Here is a 27,064-nt window from a genome sequence, read left to right on the forward strand (position 1 = left end):
CTCTCCCTGTGCCCGGACTGGGGCCGCCGTCTCCCCCTTGCTCCTGCCCGTATCGGGGCCGCCGCCGTCGTAGACGTTCGATATTAGAGGGATGCAAAAACACCAAGCGCCCCTGAGTGGTGGTGCATGGGGGTCGTTTCGGCTAGGGCTACTCATAAAGATGCACGACAGGAGCAGACAGGGGGATGCGTTGTTTTGTGAGCGTCGCGTCACTGAACCCAGCAGGTGACGTGTCCTCACAGCAGGTGGCGCCGTTGTGGGCGAGCGATCCATATTTGATGCAGTCGATGGCGGCGCTGCGGAGCGTCTGGTTTACTGCGCTTGCGCTGTGTGTGTGTGGCCGAGCGGGTTGAAGATGGCGGAAGCTTCGGCGGAGGAGAGCGTGAGCCCGATGTTGTTACCAGGCAGCACTGGTTCGGTAGCAACAGGCCTTCTCAGTCAACTCCATGCTACCTCGTGGGACCCGACCCTCAGCACCGACTGGGATAGCGAGAAGCCTTCTCAGCCCTGTCTGCTCCGGATTAAAAGGTAAGTTACCCCGGGGGTGCGGGCCGGGAGGGTGAGGGGCTCTAAGATGAGGGCTGGGACCCCGGGGAAGGGGGGGAGACTCGGGCTGGGGGTGGGGGTGGTGGAGAGACGGGAGCTGAGGTTCCTTGGTCAGGAGAGAGATGGTTTCCTTGTATCCCCGTTGGGGAAGGAGTTGGGAGGGGAGTGGTTTCACCGGGAAGGTGGGTGGGGGGGGAGGAAGCTGTGACTCTGGTGATGGGCGGGAGAAGCGTTACAGGTCTCGCCGCTGGGGATTTCTCAAATGAAAGACAGACTTTGCTTTCACTAGTGGAACAATTAGAGAGTAACTATTGGATGGGAGAATAAAAAAGGTACCGAATATCGTGAGGCTGTGATTTCTGGAGGAAGAAACGATTGAGAAAAGTGCCACGGTTTGGAAGTTGGAAGAGGCAGAGATGCTGCTACTAGTTAATTCCATCTACAATGCTTTCAAACCCAACCCTTTCACACCTGCCCAACTATCAGTTTCACTTTTAATACTGTGTGCCCTTGTGTCCTTTCAACTCAGTAAATTCATGTCGGGTTCTTGGTGTGTAACTCTTCTCCAATTGCTCATTTTTATTTGTTTCCTATGTGGGCATTAAAATGCTGTATGCTTCAACTTTCTGCATTTTTGACAGTTGGAGGCCTACTTGTCTGCCTTGACTGAACTTGAGGATGTTGGGCTTCATGTCTGTTGCTTGTGGCAGCTGTTAATTTTTTCTGGGGTTTTGATGTTTTTTAAAATCTTTCTTTATATTTTGTCCTCTTAGTGTTCTAAAGCAAATGACAATTTAGTGTAAAGAAAAACAATGAGTTACTTTTGAATTATAGGTTTAGTGAAAAAAAGAAGATCCTAGTTCCTCAAACTATATTATGCCATTCAGATTGTAGCTGACCTGTGCCCTGAGGTTCAAAAAGTTACTTGATTATTTATATACATGAATTTGTAAGTCTGTATTTCGAAAGCAATATATCCATTGATTTAAAGGGGGCACCTCAATTGCATTTTTATTTGCATTGAAATCCATTTGTCACAGTTTTGCCCTTTTAATTCATTTTAATATCATTTAATATATCAGAAATGACATTGTTGCAATAAATTATGGAATAGGTTAAATCACAAGATTAAAGACTTGGTTCAAACATCATTGAAAGCTTTTCTTGCATCTGGCTGAATAACTAAAACCTTGGTGAAATATAATTACAGAGCTCACTTTGAAGGCCACTGTACATGTTCTGTACAATTAATTCTGCTAACCTTCTTGGCATCAGGACTAGTTACAAAAGGGTCTTCGCTTTGGCATGTCTAAATTTAGAGGGTAGCAGTTGATTTCCTTCTAGAGATGAGTGATAGGCTAATATTTTAGTAGTTTTTGTTGCCACAAGTGTTGTCTTTTCAATTATTTTTTAATTTAAACTCTTTTGGGTAGATGAAAAATACCCCACACTACTGTTTTGTAGTGCAGCTGAAATATTTTCTCCAGAGGCTTGGGTGGCTTCATTATCCATTCATGAATTAAATTTTAAATTTTACTTATGTGGCGACACGCCATTAGGCAGGTGAACCGGCTCCCTTTGTTAAAACACACGGCAGGGCAGCCGGCCAAAATGGTGCCATCGTGGATTTCCCCTTCAACCTCGGCACCGGGCTCAGAAGCCTGCGCATGGAGACCTACGTGATGCCCTGGTGATGTCAGTGCCCCCAGTGCAGTTCTCAGCCAGGTCTGGGCTGGGAGTATAAGGCCAGCCAGGCAGCCTGCAATAAATCAGTTCTACTCACTGAGCTCAACCCATTGGATTGTATGTTATTTCAGTTAGCAGTGAAGCTGCCGCTACAATTGGTGACCCTGACAGGTTCAAACACCTTTGAACCCAACATGAGCGACCCTTCAATCAATGCTATGGCAGTCAAGCTCCCTGACTTCTGGGTTCAGGAGCTGGAGATCTAGTTCAGCCATGCAGAGGCTCAGTTCCACCTCTGTCAAATTTCATCAGACACGACCAGGTTCTACCATGTGGTCGCCGCCCTAGACCAGGCCACCGCCAAATGTGTGCTGCACCTCGTTCAACACCCACCCGCGGAAGATAAATGCAGGACCAACAAGTGGGTGCTCACTGGCTCCCTTGGACTATCCAGGTACCAGCAGGCCATTCGGATACTGCAACTCGACGTCTTGGGGGACCGGTCCCTGATTGAGATAATGGACGAGATGCTTGCACTCATGGGTGATCACACCAACTGCCCACTCTTGAGCACATCTTTCTCGACCATCTGCCTGAGGACATCCGCTACTGGCCCAAGAGAGCCTTGCTGACCCAAGCAAAGTTGCTCAGAAGGCACGTGCTATGGCTCGAGCAATTCCTGAAGGACTCAGCAGTCCAGAGTCATGACCATTCCAAGCCTTCCTCTAGCGCTGCGGTAGAACACCTGCTCCCTACAGGGGCCACAAAAAACATAACCATAGGCTAGACATTTGCTCTGGGCCTCTGCTTCTACACCAGCACTGGGGAGCCAAGGCTCGGAAGTGTTATCAGCCCTGCTTGTTCCAGGGAAACAAGCAGGCCGGCCGCTTTTAATGGCTGCGGCAGCTGGCCAAGGACACAACCTTTTCTACCCACGGGACTCTCAGCAGCCGACTTTTCCTCGTCGATACTAGGGCCCAGATCAGCATCATTCCGGCCATGGCCATCGAGTCCAGGCACCAGCCTCAAGGACTTCCCCTCCATGTGGCCAATGCAACGGAGATCCGGACATATGGAAACAAGACCGTCCACTTCCAGATCGTCTGGCAAAAGTTCTCATGGAGGTTCACCATTTCGTCCCTTCCGACCATCATCCTAGGTGCCGACTTCCTCATTGCTCACGGGATCCTGGTTGACATTCAAGGTAGGTGCCTGGTAGATATCCATACTTTACAGGCCGTTCACCTCAATGCCTCCTGCACAGAGTAGCCACAGATGGCCACGATCAGCACTCCCAAGGATGAGTTCCAGCGTATTCTGGATGAGTTTCTGGCCATTCTCAAGCCTCAGTTCTCTGCTGCCTCACCACGCCACGGGGTGTTCTATCACATCCCCACCCAAGGCCCACCGGTCCTCGCCAAGGCACGCCAGCTCCTGCAGGATAACCCTCAGGTGGAGCTGGGGACCATTTGGCACTCTGACAGCCCTTGGGCCTCACTGCTCCACCTGGTCCTGAAAGTCTCCGGCGGCTGGCGCCCCTGAGGAGACTACCAACAGCTCAACGAGGCGACAATTCCTGACTGTTACGCGATCCCTCACATCCAGGACTTTACGGCCAACCTGCATGGCACAAGGGTATTCTCCAAGGTCATCCTGGTGCGCGGGTATCACCAAATCACGGTGCACCCCGAGGACATACCCAAGACAGCCATCATCATCTCCTGTGGCTTGTTCTAATTTCTTCGCGTTCCGTTCGGGGTCAAGAACGCCACCCAGACCCAGTTCCTAATGGACTCAGTGGGCAGGGACTTGGATTTCGTTTTCATTTACGTGGACGATATCCTTGTTGCAACACAAGACCCACCTGCGCACCCTCTTCTCCCGACTGGCTGACTTCAGCCTCACGATTAACCCAGCCAAGTGCCAGTTCAGTAAAGAGTCCACTCAGTTCTTGGGCCATTCCTTCATGGCTGAAGGAGCCGCGCCCGCTGCTACGAAGGTCGCTGCAATCAAGGAATTCCCATGCTCCGGCGGTAATGGTCAACTTCCATAACCACTTCATCCCAGGCGCTGTGCGCATCATCCAGCTGCTCTTTGCCCTCATCGCAACTAAACACAAAACCCTTGCCTGGCTCCAGAGGCCTGCAGGGCATTCAAGACCAATAAAGAATGCCCTTGTGAGGGCTACCATGCTCACCCACCCACACACCAACCTGGAAATGGCACTCTCTGTCGATACCTCTGCCACAGCTGTCGGCGCTATCCTGGAGCAGCAAGTAAATGGACAGTGGAAGCAACTGGCGTTCTTCAGCTGGCTTCTTCGCCCACCAGAACACAAGTATAGCACCTTCGACCATGAATTACTGGGCATGTACCTGACGGTGTGGCATTTCCACAATTTCTTGAAGGGAAGGACTTTTACCATCCTTACCAACCACAAACTCCTCACTCAGGCACCCCGCATCCAGTGGTTACCCCAGCAGTGGCGCAGGCAAGTCTTCCACAATATCCTCAACCTTTCGCACCCTTCCATTGGGTCCACGGTCCGTATGGTGGCAAAGAATTTCGTCTGGCATGGGCTGCGGAAGCAGATTGTGGGCTGGGCTAGAACCTGCTCCCATTGCCAGCTTTCCAAAGTGCACAGGCACACCAGAGTGCCCGTACAGAAATGGTTCAGCCACATTTATGTGGACATCATCAGGCCCTTACCAATTTCCTAAGGTAACCATTATCTTTTCATGGTAGTGGACCACACGACCCGAGGCGATCCCAATGCCAGACACCTCCACGGACTCCTGCTCCCAAACTCTGTTGCTTGGTTGGGTCACCCGGTTTGGCATCCCGGATCACCTCATCAGCGATTGGGCCACCTAGTTCACCTCTGCGCTATGGGCACAGCTCGCCAACACCATCGAGCTACACCACACCACGGCCTATCACCTGCAGGCTAATGGCCTGGTCAAGCGACTACACCGCCACTTAAGTTGGCACATGGCCCACCTCACTGGTCCCAACTGGGTGGACGAACTGCCTTGGGTGCTCCAGGGCATCCGCTCAATGCCCAAAGAAGATCTACAGGCATCATCAGCCAAGCTGGTCTATGGCACACTGCTAGTGTTTCCCGGTGAGTTCTTCAATGCACCTCACAACCCCCAGCGATCACCACATGAGCTACTCCTCCACCTCAGAGCCCAGTTGGGCTCCTTCGCACCCCTACTGCCGCCCAGACACGGCACACGGTCCTCTTACGTCCCCAATGAGCTGCATTCTCCTGAGTACGTTTTTATTTGATGAGGCCCATCCACGGCACCTCTGCAGAGGCCTTACGAAGGGCCGAACAAAGTCATCCAGCGTTCAGGGTCCATGTTCACGCAAGACATCGGCGGTAGGATGAAACTGTTTATGGTAGATAGGCTGAAGCCAGCACACCTCGACCCCACTGAACCAGTAGTTGTGTCCCAGCCTAAGAAGCGAGGCCACCTGACTAAAAAGGACATTGGTGCCAGTTCTAGGGGGTGCTGGGTGGTAGCACGTCATTAGACAGGCGAACTGGCCCCACTTGTAACACACGGCGGGGCAGCCAACCAAAATAGTGCCGTTGGGGATTTTCCCCTTCAACCTCGGCATTGGGTTCAAAAGCCCAGGCTTGGGGACCCACATGACGTTAGTGCCCCCAGCGCGATTCTCAGCCAGGTCCGGGCTGGGAGTATAAGGTTCACTGAGCTCAACCTGTCTGGTTGTGTGTTATTTCAGTTTTCAATGTAGCTGCCGCTACACTTACAACATGGTAGAACTAGATTCTGGCCATTTCAACCTATTCTGCCTAATTATATCCAAGTTAACCTTCAACCCTATGCATTTGGAGGGTGGGAAGAAAGCTGAGTATCCAGAGGAAACCCTTGCAGACACAGGGAAAACGGACAAATTCCTTACAGGCAGTGCCTAATGTTGCACACCATGTCAGAATTTGGGGTGTGCAATTTGACTGCTGAATTATCTACATTGTTAGAGTCTAAAATGGTTTTAGGATAGTTACATGTGTTATTAATGGAAAATATTTGACAGGATTTGGTATAACCTGGGCAAACTATATTTCAGATTTTAATTGTTGATAGTGGAAAAAAAAGGATTAGTTTCCAAAATGTTTGCTTTCTTGTAAGAGAAGATGACTAAATTAGATTTACACAAAACAAAGAGTAAGTTGGAGAAAGATTTATCTATTTTACTATCTCAGGAGGAATGGATGATTATTTGTGCAGATAGAGTAACGAAATTAATTAATTTGAGATGTAGTTTAGTTAATTATAACTTTTTCATCAGTTGTATTTAACTCCTGAGAAGTTGAAAAGATATGGTTTCAGTTCTTCAGACTTGTGTTATCATTGTGGATAAGGTACTTTTTTACATTCATTATGGATTTGTGGCCTGGAAGTCAGCCTGAAGAAAACTGAGGTCCTCTATCAGCCAGCTCCCCACCATGACTACCAGCCCCCCCACATCTCCATCGGGCACACAAAACTCAAAACGGTCAACCAGTTTACCTATCTCGGCTGCACCATTTCATCAGATGCAAGGATCGACAATGAGATAGACAACAGACTCGCCAAGGCAAATAGCGCCTTTGGAAGACTACACAAAAGAGTCTGGAAAAACAACCAACTGAAAAACCTCACAAAGATAAGCGTATACAGAGCCATTGTCATACCCACACTCCTGTTCGGCTCCGAATCATGGGTCCTCTACCGGCACCACCTACGGCTCCTAGAACGCTTCCACCAGCGTTGTCTCCGCTCCATCCTCAACATCCATTGGAGCGCTCACACCCCTAACGGCGAGGTACTCGAGATGGCAGAGGTCGACAGCATCGAGTCCATGCTGCTGAAGATCCAGCTGCGCTGGATGGGTCACGTCTCCAGAATGGAGGACCATCGCCTTCCCAAGATCGTATTATATGGCGAGCTCTCCACTGGCCACCGTGACAGAGGTGCACCAAAGAAAAGGTACAAGGACTGCCTAAAGAAATCTCTTGGTGCCTGCCACATTGACCACCACCAGTGGGCTGATAACGCCTCAAACCGTGCATCTTGGCGCCTCACAGTTTGGCGGGCAGCAGCCTCCTTTGAAGAAGACCGCAGAGCCCACCTCACTGACAAAAGGCAAAGGAGGAAAAACCCAACACCCAACCCCAACCAACCAATTTTCCCTTGCAACCGCTGCAATCGTGTCTGCCTGTCCCGCATCGGACTGGTCAGCCACAAACGAGCCTGCAGCTGACGTGGACTTTTTACCCCCTCCATAAATCTTCGTCCGCGAAGCCAAGCCAAAAGAAAAAAAAGAAAAAAAAGATGGATTTGTGGAAAAGTTGAACCCTTTTGGGAAAAAAATTATGAAATTTTTGGAAGAATTGTTCAAGATTGGATTAACACTTGATACATTACCTTTTTTTAAATCGTTATTTAATATTTTCAAACTACATAAGGAAAAATCAAATACATTAAAAAATTATAAACTATAAACTACATCCCTTCTCCCTTACTAACACAAAAACTCCCCCCAAAAATCCCAACCCCACCTTTTCCCCAGAGTCTTGTAAAAAAAGTATTGAATATAGACAACAGACTCGCCAAGGCAAATACCGCCTTTGGAAGACTACACAAAAGAGTCTGGAAAAACAACCAACTGAAAAACCTCACAAAGATAAGCCGTTGTCATACCCAGACTCCTGTTCGGCTCCGAATCATGGGTCCTCTACCGGCATCACCTACGGCTCCTAAAACGCTTCCACCAGCGTTGTCTCCGCTCCATCCTCAACATTCATTGGAGCGCTTTCATCCCTAACGTCGAAGTACTCGAGATGGCAGAGGCCGACAGCATCTAGTCCACGCTGCTGAAGATCCAGCTGCGCTGGGTGGGTCACGTCTCCAGAATAGACGACCATCGCCTTCCCAAGATTGTGTTATATGGTGAGCTCTCCACTGGCCACCGTGACAGAGGTGCACCAAAAAAAAGGTACAAGGATTGCCTAAAGAAATCTCTTGGTGCCTGCCACATTGACCACCGCCAGTGGGCTGATCTCGCCTCAAACCGTGCATCTTGGCGCCTCACAGTTTGGCGGGCAGCAACCTCCTTTGAAGAAGACCTCAGAGCACACCTCACTGACAAAAGGCAAAGGAGGAAAAACCCAACACCCAACCCCAACCAACCAATTTTCCCCTGCAACCGTGTCTGCCTGTCCCGCATCGGACTTGTCAGCCACAAACAAGTCTGCAGCTGACGTGGACTTTTACCCCCTCCATAAATCTTCGTCCGCGAAGCCAAGCCAAAGATTCCCTGATTGATGTGCCAACTTTACAGCATTTAATTTTTATAGACATATATTTCAAATATAAACCCCACATATCAATAAAAAAAGAATAATTATTCCTGACATACATTATTTTTTATAAATATAAACAAGACTGCAATTCATTATGTCATCTACGCAAACTTAATTGTACTTCATTCTTCCACTTAACAGGTATACATTTTCTCGCTACCGCTAACCTTAATTTTAAAAAGGCTAAATATGGTTTAGGCATTTGTGAATCTACAAATGGAACATTAACATAACCCAATAAACACAACTTAGGATCCAGTTGAACATCCATTTTGAACAAATCTTTTCAAAATTTTATAACTTCCTCCCAAAAATACTTTATTATTTTACGCAGCCAAACTGAATGTACAAAAGTACCTTTCTACTCTCTGCATTTAAAACATAAATCTGTTAAACTAAATCCATATCTTTTCAATTTCTCAAGGGTTAAATATAACTGATGTAAAAAATTATAATTATCCATACTATTATCTCACATAAATTAATTTGCTAACACTATCAACACACATTTTTGACCATTCTTCCAATGTCAAAACAATATTTAATTAATTTTCCCATTTCTCTTTAACTATATATATTTACTTTTTCCATTTTCTCCTGCAACAACTTACACATGTCAGGGATAAAAACCTTTTTTTAACTTTATCTGCAATTAATAATTCAAATTTCGTTTGACCCGGTAAAATTATTTCTCTACCATATTCTTCTTTAAAAAAATCTCGAAGCTGATAATAAGCAAGCAAAGAATTTGACTCAATAACGTATCTTTCCTGTAGCCTTTTAAACGAACAAAATCCCCCTACCTTAAAACAATCTATAACATTAACTATTTTTTTCATTTCCCAATGTTTCAAATATGGATTATATAATGAAAAAGGAAATGATTTATTCTGATATAATGGAGATCTTATAGAAACTATCCCTTTAGAATATATACTTAAATCTCAATTATACCAAATATTCATTATATGCCGTAGAACAGGTAATTTTAATTCTTGTAACAATATAGGATTCCATTTATAAATAAAATTAGTAATATTATTTTCCATAATCTGATCCATATCTATCTTTGCCCACCTAGGAAATTGGTCAATATCAAATAACCTATTAATAAACTTCAATTGAGCCACCTCATAATAATTATTAATCATGGCAATTGCAAACCACCTAACTCATAATGCTAAGTCAATTTTTGTAAAGAAACCCTTGATAATTTACCTTTCCATAAAAAATAATCTGATAGCTTTTCCTTAAAAAAAGTTTTGGAACTATACATGGAATAGATTGAAAAAGGTATGGTACTCAAGGATAAATATTCATCCTTATACAATTCACTCTTCCCATTAAAGTTATGGGTAAATCTTTCTACTTATCTAAATAATTTTTAAACTTATTTAATGAGGATGTAGTGGGCACACAGCATGATATTGCAAACTGCCACCATCAGTTCACAGACTTACCTGGCACATCATGGGTTAGCAGTGCTGGGCAGATATGGTATTGAGTCAAATTCTTTGTTTATTATCAGCTTCGAGATTTTTTAAAGAAGAATAATGGTAGAGAAATAATTTTACTGGGTCAAATGAAATTTGAATTATTGATTGCAGATAAAGTTTAAAAAAAGGTTTAATCCCTGACATGTGTAAGTTGTTGCAGGAGAAAATGGAAAAAGTAAATATTTATATAGTTAAAGAGAAATGGGAAAATGATTTAAATATTGTTTTGACATTGGAAGAATGGTCAAAAATTTGCAGGAGAAAATGGAAAAAAGTAAATTTATATAAAGTTAAAGAGAAATAGGAAGATGATTTACCACAAAAGTACAGTGAGTGGATCAGATGAAGCCCCTGCCTAAAGGCGTGAGGCGCTAATGGCTCATAGCTTTAACCTGCTGGTTATGTGGATCAGCAGCTGATCACTAACAAGCTCATTAATAAGCAGGGAATAAAAGGTCTGTGTGGGTCTGCAATAAACCAGTCTTGAGTTGACTACCTTTGTGTGTGTTTGCCTTTATTTAGTAGCATCTACTGTAGTAGCCATTACAAATTGGTGACCCTGAAGTTAAGATTCAGTGAATTTGAATCATTACGGATTTCAACAGCAGCAACAACTGCCGCCGCGGCCACGACAGTTAATGCAGTTGGGATTCATTTGCCTCCTTTCTGGACACATCAGCCTCAAATTTGGTTTCTTCAAGCTGATACCCAGTTTCATTTTTGCAGTATAACAGCGGAAGACTCAAAATTTTGGCATGTCATGAGTACATTGGACACGGGCACCGCATTGTGAGTAAGCAAATTTATTACTCATCCTTTGGTAGAAGTTCAGTATACTAGGTTCCACCAGTTTATTCTTGACTCATTCGAACTTATTAGGCATGAGAGTGGCATGCGTCTTTTGAACATGGAAGGCCTAGGTGACAAGAATCCATCAGACCTGATGAATGAGATGCTGCCATTGTCAGATGGTCATTCCCATTGTCTGCTTTTCGAAGCCTTATTTCTGTCAAAACTCCTAACTCACCTTGCCATACCCATTGGTAACATGGATTTCCACCATCCCCAGGACTTGGCTCGAGAGGCTGACAGGCTCTATCGTACTCCTACACAAGAGTCTGCCTGAAAACATCCAATTTTGTCTCCTGTATCGAAGAAAGAGGAACATGCTGATTTACAATGAGAGTGGTGTTTTTACCATCGTCATTGGGGGAAAAATGGCCATAGGTTCGTCCAGCCATATACCTACTACAAAAATAAATTGGGAAACGAGAGGGCTGGCCGCCAGTAGTGGCCTCAGCAGTTGGCATACATATAGGTCTATTATATCTTCAGGATGATGCAGGTAAGCACAAATTCTTTGTAGAACTTAGTTTGCTCCCACCGACCTATTTTGAAAGGACGCATAAAAAAAGCCAATAATGGAACTGCCATTCCAAGTTTCAACACTAGATGATTCACAATTGGAATTGTGTCCTCGCTTCTGTCCCTCAACCTGTTTTGGGTGAAGATTTTTTTTTACGATCACGTGACTTATTGGTAAATGTAAAACGCAGAAAATTAGTTCATGCCACCACCTTTCAGACATATCCACTGGCGTGCATCAAGGGAAGAGTTTCACAGCTCGGAGAACGTACGTTACACAAGGACGCTTATACTGCTCTACTTAACAAATTTTCCGATATTCTCACCCCTAACTTCAATGCCTCAAGAACACCCCATGGTGTGTCTCATTACATAGACACATCAGGTCCATGCCAGGGCTTGTCGTCTGGCACCTGATAAATTGTAGCAAGCAAAGGCAGAATTTAAAGCAGTGAAAGAATAGGGTATCATCCAACGCTCAAACAGCCCTTTGGCATCACCTTTGCATATGGTACCCAAGAAGACAGGCAGATGAAGACCCTGTGGCAACTACCATGGGCATAATGTCTCTACACCTGACAGATACCCAATTCCATACATATAGGATTTCACCGCCCATTTGCATCATTGCTGCATATTTTCAAAGATTGATTTGGTTAAGGGATATCGTCAGATACCGATTCATGAGAATTATATTCCCAAGACAGCAATTATTATGCCGTTTTGAATTCCTCAGAATGCCATTTTGCTTAAAGAATGCTGCACAAACTTTTTAGTGGCTTTTGGACACTCTAGGCAGAGATTTAGACTTTGCATATATTTAGTTGGATGACATCCTTGTAGCAAGTCAAAATGAGCAAGATTACCATCTGCATTTGGGCCGCCTTTTCTAACGGCTCCAAGACTTTGGTCTGACAATTAACCTCGACAAGTGTCATTTTGGCAAGTCAACCATAGAATTCTTAGGGCATAAAATTACAGCAGACGTCATACATCCGTTATCAGCAAGGTCCATGAGATCCATTCATTCTCCAGACCTGTCTCTGTCAAAGGGCTACAGAAGTTTTTAGGTATGATAAATTAAAAATAAAAGTGTGGATAAAATGGCAGCAAAGAAACAGAAACCAAAAACAATGGGAAGAAAAGAAGGACAGACGTCGGAAGGGAAAGGTGAAGGCCTTACCTGTATGAGGAGGCCCGCCGTGAAGAGAGAAGCCCGCTCCCTGAGGTCATTGGAAACCCCGAACGCAGAACTACAAAGATGGCTCAAATGCACAAATGCTTAAAATAGTTATCCCGGGGCAGCAAAGCAAACTGTTCTCAGATCCGGAAAAGCATGAAAATTTGCAGAACACCTACAAAACAGACAGAGAGATGAAGAGATGTAACAAGAACAAAAATGACAACAAACTATATGTAAAGAAAAAGAATAAAGTATAAGTAAGAACTAAGAAGGAAAAGGAAGGGAAGAAAGGAAGTAAGGAGGGAATTAAGAGAGTGAGCTTTGTTATATAAGAAGATTAAAATCTTTTCTGGGGGTGCTGGGTGGGGAAGAATAACAGTCACTGCAAAATCAGTTGATGCTTGTGAGCGGGTTCCCAATCCAAATGAAGAGGGGAGATGTGGTTGTTCGAAAAGGGACAAAGGGCAACTCAGAGAGGGGAGGGACTATTGGGGTTAAAGGAATTTTACATATGGGAATAGTGGAAATATTTTATGTTTTAGAAATTTTGTCTTACAATGTCTTCAAATAAAGAAAACAAATGGATAAGAAGGGAAGGTGGTGATGAGGAAACGGAAAGGAAAGATAAACAAAGTATGAAATGGCCATGTTGAACTATATAACCATATAACTGTTTACAGCAAGGAAACAGGCCATGTCGGCCCTTCAAGTCCATACCGGTTCACTTGAACAACTCCACTAGCTCCTCCGCATATTCCTGAGGAAGTAGAGGCTTTCTTCATTGTACCATTGGTGTTTTGGTTCCAGGAAAGATCTTCCGAGATGAAAAAGGAATTATGACAGACTACAGAGAAAATTTCCATAACATTAACAAGTAGATCTTTATCACCGAAAGAAATTGTCCAATTCGTTATTCCTACTAAAACGAGTTTGTACGTTCTCCCCGTGACTCTGTGGGTTTTCTCCAGGGTCTCTGGTTTCCTCTTCAAAATGTATCGGGGTTCAAGGTCAATTGGCATATTTGGGTGCAAAGGGTCATGGTCCGTAAGGGCCTGTTACCATGTGGTATATCTAAATTAAATTAAAAATTAAAAGTTTCTGATTTGAAAGAAGTAATCCATAATTCAAATCCCTTATAAGAGCCACATGTAATGTTCCTGACAATTCTTACAGGTGGCTTTAAGAACAGAGAAGGAACATCCTTAACATCTTCATTGTTTAGATAAATATGACTTTAAATATTAATGGAATACATAACCAAATCAAAAGGAAGAGGCTGTTAAATTTACTAAAGAAAGAAAAAATTGATATAGCATTCATGGAAGAAACACATCTAACTGAAGTGGAACACAAGAAATTAAAGAGAGATTGGATAGAGCATGTAACAGCAGCATCATATAATTCAAAAGCCAGAGGAGTAGCTATATTAATCAATAAAAATGTACCAATCAAAATAGAAGAGGAAATAATAGATCCAGCAGGGATGTATGTAATGATAAAATGTCAGATATATTCAGAATTTTGGAATTTACTCAATGTATACGCACCTAATGAAGAAGATCAAAAATTTATGCAAGGTATCTTTTTGAAGATTGTAGATACGCAAGGGAATATACTATTAGGAGGGGATTTTAACCTTAATTTGGACTCAAACATGGATAAAACTGGAAAAAAGACTAACAGAAAGAACAAAGTAACCAAATTTATAATTAAATCGATGCAGGAAATGCAACTTTTGGATATATGGAGAAAACAACACCCAAAGGAAAAGGAATATTCATATTTTTCGGCTAGACATAAAACATACTCAAAGATAGACCAATTCCTGTTATCAGCCCACATTCAAGGAAGAGTTAAGAAAATGGAACATAAAGGTAGATTGTTATCGGATCACTCACCCATGATATTGACAATAGTGCTAGAGGACATCCCACCAAAAATGTATAGATGGAGATTAAACTCCATGCTACTTAAAAGATAGGATTTTAGAGAATTCATTGAGCGACAAATTAAAATGTACTTTGAAATAAATACAGAATCAGTGAAAGATAAGTTTATACTATGGGATGCAATGAAAGCATTCATCAGAGGACAGATAATAATTTATATAACTAAGATGAAGAAGGACTACAATCGAGAAATAGAACAGTTGGAAAGGGAAATAACAAATACAGAAAAAGAATTAGCAATAAAGGAAGATACAACTAAAAGAAGAGAATTGACAGACAAAAAAATAAAATATGAAACACTACAAACATATAAGGTGGAGAAGAACATAATGAAGACAAATCAGAAGTATTATGAGCTAAGAAAAAAATGCACAAAATACTAGCATGGCAGCTTAAGACAGAACAAACTAAAAGAATGGTATTGGCATCAAGGAAAAAGGACAAACAAATTACATATAACCCAACAGAGATCAACAAAAACTTCAGGGAATTCTATGAACAACTATATCAAACTGAAAACGAAGGGAAAGAAGACAAAATGTCTAACTAAAATTGAAATACCGAAATTGCAAACAGAGGAGCAAAATAAATTAATAAAACCATTTGAAATAGAAGAAATACAGGAGATATTTTTAAAAAACTACCAAACAATAAAACACTGGGAGAGGATGGACTCCCAATAGAATTCTATACAACATTTAAAGACTTATTAATTCCTCCTCTCCTGGAAGTAATGAACCAGATTAAGAAAACACAAAACATATCAGATTCATTCAAAACAGCAATAATTACAGTAATATCAAAGACGGGGAAAGATCCACTAAGACCAGCATCGTATAGACCAATATCTCTATTTAACACTTCTTTGCCTTGGCTTCGTGGACTAAGATTTATGGAGGGGTAATGTCCACGTCAACTGCAGGCTGACAAGTCTGATGCGGGACAGGCAGACATGGTTGCAGCGGTTGCAAGGGAAATTGGTTGATTGGGGTTGGGTGTTGGGTTTTTCCTCCTTTGTCTTTTGTCAGTGAGGTGGGCTCTGTGGTCTTCTTCAAAGGAGGTTGCTGCCCGCCAAACTGTGAGGTGCCTATCATGTCATTGTCCTTATTCACACCTTCCTGACTCTCAGGGCTTACTAACTTCTTATATGCAGAACTTGCTGATTCTGTCTAAAAGGCTAGAAGACCCTTATCTTATTCAGACTAACTTTACTTCCTACATTCTATTATCTATCCTTATCCTATTCATACTGGCTTTATTCCTTACACATATATCCATACTAGTTTTCTTCATCTTTCATATTTTCATATTAGTTTTACTTATCTCTCACAATCCTCACTTTTCTTTTAGCTACGCTTCGTGAATTCTCAACTGGAATGTAACTTGGTCTTTTTCCCAGCGAGTCAGTAAACGAACTGCAGTCTCAGCATCATCAGACAGAATTTGGGAAACATGCATCCATCCTTTGGGTTATAGTGATCTGACGAGGGGTCCATTGAATTAAATACTGCACACAAGTCTTTAGTCAGGGGAGCACCATAACGGCCTGAATAGCGAGTCCAGCTGCTATAAGGGCTGGGGGTATCAGACTCCAGTTACCAATAAAAGTCTAGTCCATCCCACACTGGACCGAGGTTGCCAAGTCTGAACCTGGGCATGGGAAGATTTTCGAACTGAAGAAGTGTCTTTAACCGCCTGACCGTTATGAGCATTGTCATTAACCAGTCTTTCACAAATGCTGCCTTCAGCAGCCAACAAGTAATCGAGAGCCAGGCGGTTTTGTTGAACTGTGGCTCATATCTGTCATCCTTCTTCAGCCCATAAATTCAGGGCAATCGCTGTCTGTTCGTTGATGATCTCCAAGGCTGCCTGGAGTCTGATTAAATGATTTAAATGCCAAGCATCTGTGGTGTTCTGGAGCAGCTTATGTCTTTTACAACTGAAACTCCCCTTACAGTGGTGGTGCTTAACATTCCGAATGTCTGTGTGACCCAAAGGATGATTTACAGGAGACCAAGTTGGGGAGGAGTGTTTCTTGTCTCTCAACCTGTGAGTTGCAGCTTGTCTGCGAACATTAGCATAAGTATCACTGAACCTGTGAGTTGCAGCCTGTCTGTGAACATTAGCATATGTATTCACTCTCTCTCTGCTACATTCTGTCTGTCATTGTCCCACCATCTTCTTTGTGCTATCTCTTTAAAACTCCTCTTTTTAATACCTGTAGAGGCCGAAATACAAATCAAATCTACTCCCCTAGGGCCGTTTTGGCCCTGGTCCATGTTGGGGTTCCTATATTAACCCATACTTAATAAGGTACCCCACTATGACTATACTCTGCCCTGTCTGCATTCTAAAGGTAAATAATTGTCATCTCTGCTGTCCCTATTCCAGGAGGACTTAATATATTGTGAGCAATTTGGTGATTTCCCAAAAATTGGGAACCAATAAGTAAACAAAACAGCAAATAGTAAAAACAACATTACAGCACTTTTTCCCGGCGTAGTGTAACTTTCAGATTAGAAGGATGAAGGACTACACGCCAGGTGGAGGGTAGATTATCAATGTCGTTACTCTGTGGTTCAGCAGCTCGTTTAATTCGTTGAATGTGGCTCCATCCCTTTTATTTCGTTCGTATGGGAGTGTCTAATCAAAAGTACACAATAGGGGCCATCCCAGACAGGTTTTAGTTGGTGATCTTGCCATGATTTTACATATACCCAATCACCAGGTTTAATAGAATGAATAGGATACTCCAGGGGTGGGGTTTGAGCTAATAAGCCCTTCTATCGTAAGTCATACAGAGAAGTAGAAAGTCCCTGTAAATATTTAGATATGTACTGGTCATTAGCCTCAGGGATAGGGATATCAGTGTGGAATCCCATGTAAAGAAGACAGCAAGGTCCTTACGAGGAGCTGTGTGAGTCCTAATTAAAGCTAAGGGTAAGCATTTAATCCAGGAGAGGCCAGTTTCCTCATAAAGTTGAGTGAGCTGATTTTTCAAGGTCTGATTCATTCGTTCAACACGGCCTGAGCTCTGGGGGTGCCATGGGGTATGTAGCTGCCAATCTACTCCCAGTATTTTACACACACCCTGGAGTACCTGAGAGGTAAAATGTGTACCTCGATCTGAGTTAATGGTTTGAATCATATCATATCGTGGAATCAGAGACTTCAGTAGTATCCTGATAACGGTGGTGGCATGATCATTAGGGGTCGGGAAAGCCTCAACCCATCGTGTGAAATGATCTACCATCACCAGGAGGTATTTGTTAACCCCAATCTTAGGTAATTCTGTAAAATCAATTTGTATCCGTTGAAACGGGCGTACAGCTATATCGCGACAACCAGGCATTACCTGGCGCATAACTTTCTTATTTATTCTCTGACAGATTGGACAACCCCGAATACCCTACTTGGCTATAGTGTATATTCCCGAGCAATGAAAAGACCATACAAAAGTATCCACAAGTGCCTGTGTTCCCCAGTGTGTCTGCTGGTGGAGCTGATCAATAATTTGCCGAGCCAAGGCTTTGTTTAGCACTTGGTGTCCTTCTGCCGTCCACCACAACCCATCAACAGTTTGACGCATTCCCTGGTCCTTCATGTAAACCTCCTCTTCCCGTGAAAGGATTAGAGTCTTTTGAACCTCATATGGGGTGGGCAGTAACAGCTGCATGTCTATTTTCTCTGTGAGCGCAGCCTGTTTGGCAGCTGCATCTGCCTGTCTGTTCCCCTGTGCTTCAGGACTGTCACCACTTTGATGGCTTCGTACATGAACTAATGTAAGAGCATCTAGAGATTGGACAATTAAGTTTTCATGGATCAACTTTTGTCCTTTCCCAGTTATCATTCCCCACTCTTTCCAGATCTTCCCAAAGGTGTGCACTGCACCAAAAGCGTACTTTGAGTCTGTGTAGATCGTGCCCACCTTGTTCTCTAGACCCTGGAGAGCTCTACAGAGGGCATACAATTCACAAGATTGTGCTGACCAATGACCGGGAAGGCGACAGGCTTCAATCACTACTCCTTCCTTCCCATCCACTACACTATACCCGCTAGAGCGGGTGCCATCAATGTAACGGGAAGATCCATCAATAAACCACCTTTCACCCTCCTGTAAAGGCTCATCGCTTAAATCCTCTCTAATTTTGGTCTGTAAATTTATTTCCTCTAAACATACATGCTCTAACTCATTTATGGTATTGTCAGAATTTGAGAAACCAAGAAAGCTGCTGGTTTGTGTTCTTTATTCGTAATCAGGGTCAAATCATCCCTATCCATTAGGATCGCTTCATATTTTAAAACTCTAGAGTCTGTAAGCCACCTTCTAGCACGTTGTAAGAGAATATTGCGGACTGTGTGAGGGGTGTGAACTATCATCGGGGCACCAAACGTAATCTTTCGTCCTTCCTCAACTAAAATAGGAGTGGCTGCGATGGCTTGCACACATTCTGGTCAACCACGACAAACAGTGTCTAAAACTTTTGACAGAAAAGCAACTGGCTGTCTACAGCCTGCCCTCTCTTGTGTTAGTACTCCGGTGGCCACACCTCCTTTCGCATTGGAATATAGGTCAAATGGCTTATTTAGGTCGGGTAAAGCCAACACTGGGGCACTAATACGGCACTGTTTCACCGTTAAAATCTTTAATCTCTTCCTTTGTCCAGACAACAGCTTCATCCCCTAGAATCGTGAGTTTATCATAGAGAAATCTGACCAGGCTAGAATAATTTTCAATCCAGATTCTACAGTATCCCACTAAACCAAGGAATTTCCTAAGTTCTTGGGCATTCTTGGGAGGTGGGATCTGTAGAATACCACGTATCCTCTCTGGACTTATTTTCCTAGTCCCCTGACTCACCAGATGACCTAAGTATTTAACTTCTGATTGAACAAATTGTAATTCGGATTCGCTCACCCTGAGACCCTTATTCTCCAGAAAATTCAAAAGTTCAACAGTATACTGTTTAACTAATTCATATGTTTTTCCCGTGATTAAAAAATCATCAACATATTGTATCAACTGGCAATTTTCTCTCCGAGGAGCCTCATCTAGTATTTGTTCTAAGACCTGGCCGAATAAATTTGGTGATTCTGTAAAGCCCTGGGGAAGGACCGTCCACTGATATTGATTCTTGCGTCCAGTAAAAGGATTTTCACCTTCAAAGGCAAACATGTCTCTGCTCTCTCTTACTAACGGACTGGTCCAAAAAGCATCTTTGAGGTCAATCACACTAAACCATTTACTATGGGGATCGATTTTACCCATTATCATATAGGGATTAGGTACAACCAGGTGATGGGTGAGAATAAATTTGTTCAGCTCCCTTAAGTCCTGCACTAATTGATAGGTATTGCTTGTTTTTGAACAGGTAAAATTGGGGTATTAAAAGGTGACATACAAGGTTCGAGTATACCATCTTTCACCAACTGGTCAATTACTGGCTGCAGTCCCTTTTGGCCAGCCATAGGAATTGGGTACTGTTTTCGTCTAATTACTTGCTCAGGATCTTTTAAAGTAACTTGCAGAGGAGGAATATCTAACCCTCCTCTATTGCCTCTGTTTGCCCAAACTCCAGAATTTATTAGTTCCCGATCCTCCTCGGTTAATACATACTCCAATACCTGATTCCAGTGGCCTGGTGCCGATAGCCAATTAGTCCTGTAAATCTCATCCTACCAAACAAACTCCAGCTTGGGGAACTAGTAAAATATCCTCTGTTATTATCTTTTCTCCCATTTGTATTCTTACATCCCTTAATACAGGGACCGTAAAATCTCTTCCTCCTACTCCCAAAATCATCACTGCCCCCACTATCTTAACACCCTCGGGTGGTTGTAAAATACTAGACCAGGCTGCCCCAGAATCTACTAAAAAGGTCATCTTGTCACTATGGGGTCCTATGCTTAAATTTACCAACGGTTCTACATGCAGCACCACGGTGTGTATTGACTGAGAACCGTGACCCCCCCCATTCATAATCTGCTTCCATCAGGGCATAAGATCGCATCTCCCTGGCTCACATTGGGCATTCTCTCTTAAAATGTCCCTCCTTTTTACAATGGTAGCAAACTAATGCTCCTGTTTCCCAATTCCTACCAGGGTCTCCACGGGGGTCCCGGGAATGGTCGTCGTCCCCGGAATTCTCCTCTACCCCTGCCTCTGCTCTGGTCTCTACTTCCCCACTCCTGGCACTCCTCGCAACGTCCAAGAGCTGGCACACAGCCCCTACCTTTTCCTTTCTGTCCCTCCACGACTTCCTTGACTGCCTGTGTCAAAATCTTAGCCTTTCCTTTCTGTTTATCCTCAGACCTCTGGACGTATGCCCTTTCTGCGATCTGTAAAAGCTGTGTTATTCCCTGTTCATGCCAATTCTCAGTCTTCTGCAATTTCCTTCTAATGTCTGGGGCTGAGTTTGTAACGAAGCCCGTTAACACCAATTGTTCACCCGCTGGAGATTCTATATCTAGACCCCCATATTGCTGTATGGCCGTACGCAATCTGTTCAAAAATGCAAAGGGGGTCTCCTTGGGACCTAAAATTCTGTCCCTTTGGAACAGATTCCTTTTATCAGATTAACCCTATCTTCTTTGGCTTGGCTTCACGGACGAAGATTTATGGAGGGGGTAAATGTCCACGTCAACTGCAGGCTCGTTTGTGGCTGACAAGTCCGATGCGGGACAGGCAGACACGGTTGCAGCGGTTGCAGGGGAAAATTGGTTGGTTGGGGTTGGGTGTTGGGTTTTTCCTCCTTTTGCCTTTTGTCAGTGAGGTGGGCTCTGCGGTCTTCTTCAAAGGAGGTTGCTGCCCGCCAAACTGTGAGGCGCCAAGATGCACGGTTTGAGGCGATATCAGCCCACTGGCGGTGGTCAATGTGGCAGGCACCAAGAGATTTCTTTAGGCAGTCCTTGTACCTTTTCTTTGGTGCACCTCTGTCACGGTGGCCAGTGGAGAGCTCGCCATATAACACGATCTTGGGAAGGCGACAGTCCTCCATTCTGGAGACGTGACCCACCCAGCGCAGCTGGATCTTCAGCAGCGTGGACTCGATGCTGTCGACCTCTGCCATCTCGAGTACTTCGACGTTAGGGATGAAAGCGCTCCAATGGATGTTGAGGATGGAGCGGAGACAATGCTGGTGGAAGCGTTCTAGGAGCCGTAGGTGATGCCGGTAGAGGACCCATGATTCGGAGCCGAACAGGAGTGTGGGTATGACAACAGCTCTGTATACACTTATCTTTGTGAGGTTTTTCAGTTGGTTGTTTTTCCAGACTCTTTTGTGTAGTCTACCAAAGGCGCTATTTGCCTTGGCGAGTCTGTCGATCCTTTCATCTGATGAAATGGTGCAGCCGAGATAGTTAAACTGGTTGACCGTTTTGAGTTTTGTGTGCCCGATGGAGATGTGGGGGGGCTGGTAGTCATGGTGGGGAGCTGGCTGATGGAGGGCCTCAGTTTTCTTCAGGCTGACTTCCAGGCCAAATATTTTGGCAGTTTCCGCAAAACAGGACGTCAAGCGCTGAAGAGCTGGCTCTGAATGGGCAACTAAAGCGGCATCGTCTGCAAAGAGTAGTTCACGGACAAGTTTCTCTTGTGTCTTGGTGTGAGCTTGCAGGCACCTCAGATTGAAGAGACTGCCATCCGTGCGGTACCGGATGTAAACAGCGTCTTCATTGTTGAGGTCTTTCATGGCTTGTTTCAGCATCATGCTGAAGAAGATTGAAAAGAGGGTTGGTGCGAGAACACAGCCTTGCTTCACGCCATTGTTAATGGAGAAGGGTTCAGAGAGCTCATTCCTCCATTAATGTGCGACCATCATTAGTATTCTTATCCCAATTTAGTTTTGCCAGGGGGAATTTAAGTTCCCCAGGTATCGCCTCAGGTCCCCCTTGGTGTTCCCTATCCCAGACTAATCCCTGCCTGGTGAATCATTCCACATTCATCCAAAGTGAACAGAGCCCTAAAGATCGATGTTAACTCATCCCATGTATATATATATTTGGTCCCAAAAATTGATCTAATTGTTCGGCACATCCCTGAGGATCCTCTATCAGGGAGGTCATTTCTCTCTTAAAGTTACGCACCTCCATACTAGTCAGGGGCACATTTACGAAACTGAGACCGCCTCTCACTGGAACTTCCCGTGAAGGTCTCATCCAATTAATTTCTGGCTTATAATGTCTAGGTTCCTGCTCTCCAGGAAATGAATCAAAGGGTTCTGCCCTTTCCTCCCGGAGGGTCTCACAGTTTTCTGAGTCCAAGTCTCCTCCCTCTTGTCAATTGAGGTGGCATTCAAGTACTTTGTGAACGGGTCATCATATCACCCCTACTTTCTTCTCCTTTCTTTAGCTGTGGGGGAAGAGGGGAATGTGAAGAAGGGTAGAGCATAGGAGAGAGGGGAAAGATAGGAGCCGGCATAGGAGGAGCATAAGGTGGAGGAATGGAATGTAACATATCCCATCCTTGTGTTTCAGGGACAAAAGGTTCCTCATCCTTTTTGTTCTTACATTCCTTTTCATTCAAAACCAGTTGATCAACCGATCCACTAAGCCAGCGAGCTGCATATTTTCTGCACTCAATATTATCTCTTTGGTTTTGATAGAGCCAGATGTTCAATGCCTGACATGTCCAGTCCTCATCGGATCCGAACTTTGGCCAATATACTGAATTCCCTTTTATCGGGTTTTTAACCTATTCCAGACAGCAATACCTGACCATGGTCTGTTTGTCTTTCCCGCGGGTTCTCCCCGCACCCCAATCAGATAGCATTAATCCTAAGGGATTTTGCTTAGTTATCTGATCGTCCCGACCTTCCTTAGGACTATCTCCCATGCTACTCACTCTTCCCATACTAACAGGTAAGTAAAATTCCTCTTACCGGGATCCAGTAGCTATTCGTAGCGCGCTTCCTTAACGTCCTCCCGTCGTTTGTTCTCAATGGCTCTTCGCGGATATCACTCGCTTCATCCACTGACCAGCCGGGGTGCACCTACCCTCATCGTCGGGCACTCTGTCAGTGGAGGGAGTGGGATCTCGGACGAGCCCCCTTTTCTGAGTTGGGTGCTTTCCCCTTACCCTGGGAATACACACACACACCGGGGCTCACCCAACTTTTATACAGTTTATTTCAGTATAGAAGTACCTTCCCCCTTACATTCTTCTGCCTCCTGGATGAGTTTGGCATTAGGCAATCCTGTCTGACTACTTGCTGTTTCTGTGAACTTGGAGGACCAGGGATTCCATCCATACCTGCTGCTTTGCCACTTTTCAGTTGTTCAATTGCCTTATATGTCTCTTCCCGGGTGAGGACCTCATCCAGCTCTAGCCTTAAGAACTGTTGAGGGAACTGGAGCAGGGCAGATTCTTGGACTGTGCGGTTGGCACTGAAAAGAGATTGGAAGTGTTCTGACCATCGGTTGAGGATGGACATCTTGTCGCTGAGGAGGACTTTGCCGTCTGAGCTGCGCAGCGGGCTTTGGACTTGGGGTGAGGGGCCGTACACAGCCTTTAGAGCCTTGTAAAAACCCCTAAAGTCGCCAATGTCCGTGCTGAGCTGGGTTCGTTTGACGAGGCTAGTCCACCACTCATTTTGGTTCTCCCAGAGTTTGCGCTGAAGATGGCTGCATGTGCGACGGAAGGCTCGTTTCTTCTCTGGCCAGGACGGCTTTGCAAGGTGAGCCTGGTGGGCAGCTCGCTTCTATGCCAGCAGCTCCTGGATTTCCTGGTTGTTTTTGTTTAACCAGTCCTTGTTTCTCCTGGAGGAGAAGCCCAGTACCTCTTCAGTGGATTGCAGTATGGCTGTCTTCAGCTGATCCCAGAGGTTTCAGGGGATTATGCCGTGAGGCGGATTGCATCCTCGAGCTTTGCTTTGAGGTTTGCCTGGAAGTTTCCTCTCACTTCGTCTGACTGCAAGTTTCCAACATTGAACTTCTTTCTGGGGGCTTTACTGTTCCTGGACTTTGGCTTGAAGTGAAGGTTGAGCTTGCAGCGAACCAACCGGTGGTCAGTGTGGCATTCCACGCTGGGCATGACCCTGGTGTGGAGCTCATCTCGTTTGTCTCTTTCTCGCACCAGGATGTAGTCCAGGAGGTGACAGTGTTTGGATCGGGGATGCATCCAGGTAGTCTTCAGGCTGTCCCTCTGCTGAAAAAGGATGTTTGTAATGACAAGCCGCTGTTCTGCGCAGAGCTCCAACAGGACGCGCCCGTTGTCGTTGCACTTGCCGACATCATGCTTCCCCAGGATTCCTGGCCAGGTTTCTGAGTCTTTGCCGACACGAGCGTAGAAGTCGACAAGGATGACAACCTTGTCAGTTGTAGGGGTGCGTTGAATGAGGTCGCGCAGATCAGTGTAGAACTTGTCCTTTTCTGCTGGTTCCGCTTGGAGGGTTGGAGCATAGACACTGATGAGGATGATGCGATGCTTGTTTTGAAGGGGGAGTCGCATGGACATGATCCGGTCAGTGTGGCCTGTCGGGAGGTTTTCGAGTTTGGAGGCAATGGAGTTCTTGACCGTGAAGCCTACACCAGATAGGCGTCGTTCATCCATAGGCTTGGCAGAGCAGTAGAGTGTGTAGCCCGCGCCACATTCTTGGAGGCTGCCTACATCTGCAAGGCGGACTACACTGAGAGCGGCTATGTCGATGTCAAGTCTGAGGAGTTCATGTGCGATGAGGGCAGACTGACGTTCAGGTCGGTGGCTATCAGCCTTGTCTAGCATGGTTCTGATGTTCCAGCATGCTAGCTTGAGTTTGTGAGCATCTTTTGAGGGGGAGGACGTGGAGGGGGAGGACATGGAAATGTCCTCGTCCTGCGCAAAGGAACTTTTAGGTGGAGTGCAGTGTGCGCAGTACTGGCCCCACACTTTACACCCATGGTTCGTGTGCCGTGGCCAAGCAAGCTGGGATGTGGCAGCGAGGTCCTTGGGTCGTAGCTTTTATATTGGAGTGGCCTTCTCCTATGCAGGTTTTTTACCCGGGCTGGAGGGGCCTGCCTCCCCTCCTAGGTCTGATTATACCTGGTCGCAAATCACCTGTGGACATGGCCTAGGTAAGTTTAATTGGGTTCTCTAACTACCTCTGAGGTAGGTCACGGACCCGATTTGATTCTGACGGGGTTGACCGAGTCATACCCTTTCTTACTGCTGTGCAACTGGGGTGTAAAATGTAAAAAGGGAGGGGGAGGTTAGAGGGAAGCAGGCGGAGGCCCCAGTCCGGGCAGAAAGAAGGAGGCGATGGCCCTGGCCTCGGCAGAGTGAAGCAGGCGGAGGCCCTGGACCGGGCAGAATAAAGGAGGTGGCGGCCCCGATCCGGGCAGAAGCGAGAGGGAGGCAGTGGCCCCGGCCTTGGCAGTGTGAAGCAGGCGGAGGCAGAAAGAAGCTTAACACAGATTATAAGATAATAGCTAAACTATTAGCAAACAGATTGGCTGACTGTGTACCAAAAATAGTAAAACTAGATCAAACTGGTTTTATTAAAAAAAGACAAACAATGGACAATATCTGTAAATTCATTAACTTAATCCATGCAGTACAAGGAAACAAAACTCCAACAGTAGCGGTTGCTTTAGACACAGAGAAAGCCTTTGACAGAGTAGAATGGAATTATTTATTCAAAGATTTATGGAGGGGGTAAATGTCCACGTCAACTGCAGGCTCGTTTGTGGCTGACAAGTCCGATGCGGGACAGGCAGCCACGGTTGCAGCGGTTGCAGGGGAAAATTGGTTGGTTGGGGTTGGGGGTTGGGTTTTTCCTCCTTTTGCCTTTTGTCAGTGAAGTGGGCTCTGCGGTCTTCTTCAAAGGAGGTTGCTGCCCGCCGAACTGTTAATATTCAAGATGCACGGTTTGAGGCGATATCAGCCCACTGGCGGTGGTCAATGTGGCAGGAACCAAGAGATTTCTTTAGATATAAAATGACAGAGAAAAATGTCTGTATGTATTTTGATCAGTATCGTTCATAGTGTGAAAAATTTTAAAAAAAGCTTCCCCTCTTTTGGACCCACTGACCGAGAATATGGTTTGGGCAGGCAGAAGTACAATTTCAACTCCGCAACATCTCCTCAGACGCCATGATGTTCTATCATGTCATGAGCACACTGGACCAAGATACAGCAGTAAGAGTGGACGACATCATCCACCACCTCCGACTACGGGCAAGTACACCACCCTCAAAGATCTGCTGCTTGGAACTTACGGGCTAACTTCCCAGGAGCAAGCTTCCAGGCACCTTCACCTAGATGGTCTTGGGGACCGTAGTACGTCGATGCTGATGGACAAAATGCTGACCCTGGAGAAGACCACAAGCCTTGTTTTCTCTTCCATCAGATATTCCTGGAACAGATGCCAGAGGATATCCAGCTGCTCCTCACAGATGAAGATCTCGAACCCGAAGAGAGCAGCAGCCCATGCGGATGACGTCTGACACACAAAAGAGGGATAACGAAGCTGCCCTCAACCAGGTGGCACAA

General features: G+C 45.0%; 1 protein-coding gene across 2 annotated transcripts in view; it reads left to right on the forward strand.

Annotated features, from left to right (window-relative positions):
- The first annotated feature begins 267 nt into the window (after positions 1-267).
- Positions 268-27,064, forward strand: part of LOC138750164 (ubiquitin-conjugating enzyme E2 Z-like) — a 66,133-nt gene continuing 39,336 nt past the window's right edge. The window contains exons 1-2 of one of the 2 annotated variants that reach the window (XM_069912315.1): positions 268-528; positions 10,831-10,893. In XM_069912315.1, coding sequence (XP_069768416.1) covers positions 356-528; positions 10,831-10,893 — 236 coding nt within the window. In that variant the 5' untranslated portion in view covers positions 268-355. The remainder of the gene's footprint in view (positions 529-10,830; positions 10,894-27,064) is intronic. The other variant, XM_069912316.1, reaches the window with a different exon arrangement.

This window comes from Narcine bancroftii, assembly GCF_036971445.1.
Source record: "Narcine bancroftii isolate sNarBan1 chromosome 12 unlocalized genomic scaffold, sNarBan1.hap1 SUPER_12_unloc_2, whole genome shotgun sequence".
Taxonomy (NCBI): domain Eukaryota; kingdom Metazoa; phylum Chordata; class Chondrichthyes; order Torpediniformes; family Narcinidae; genus Narcine; species Narcine bancroftii.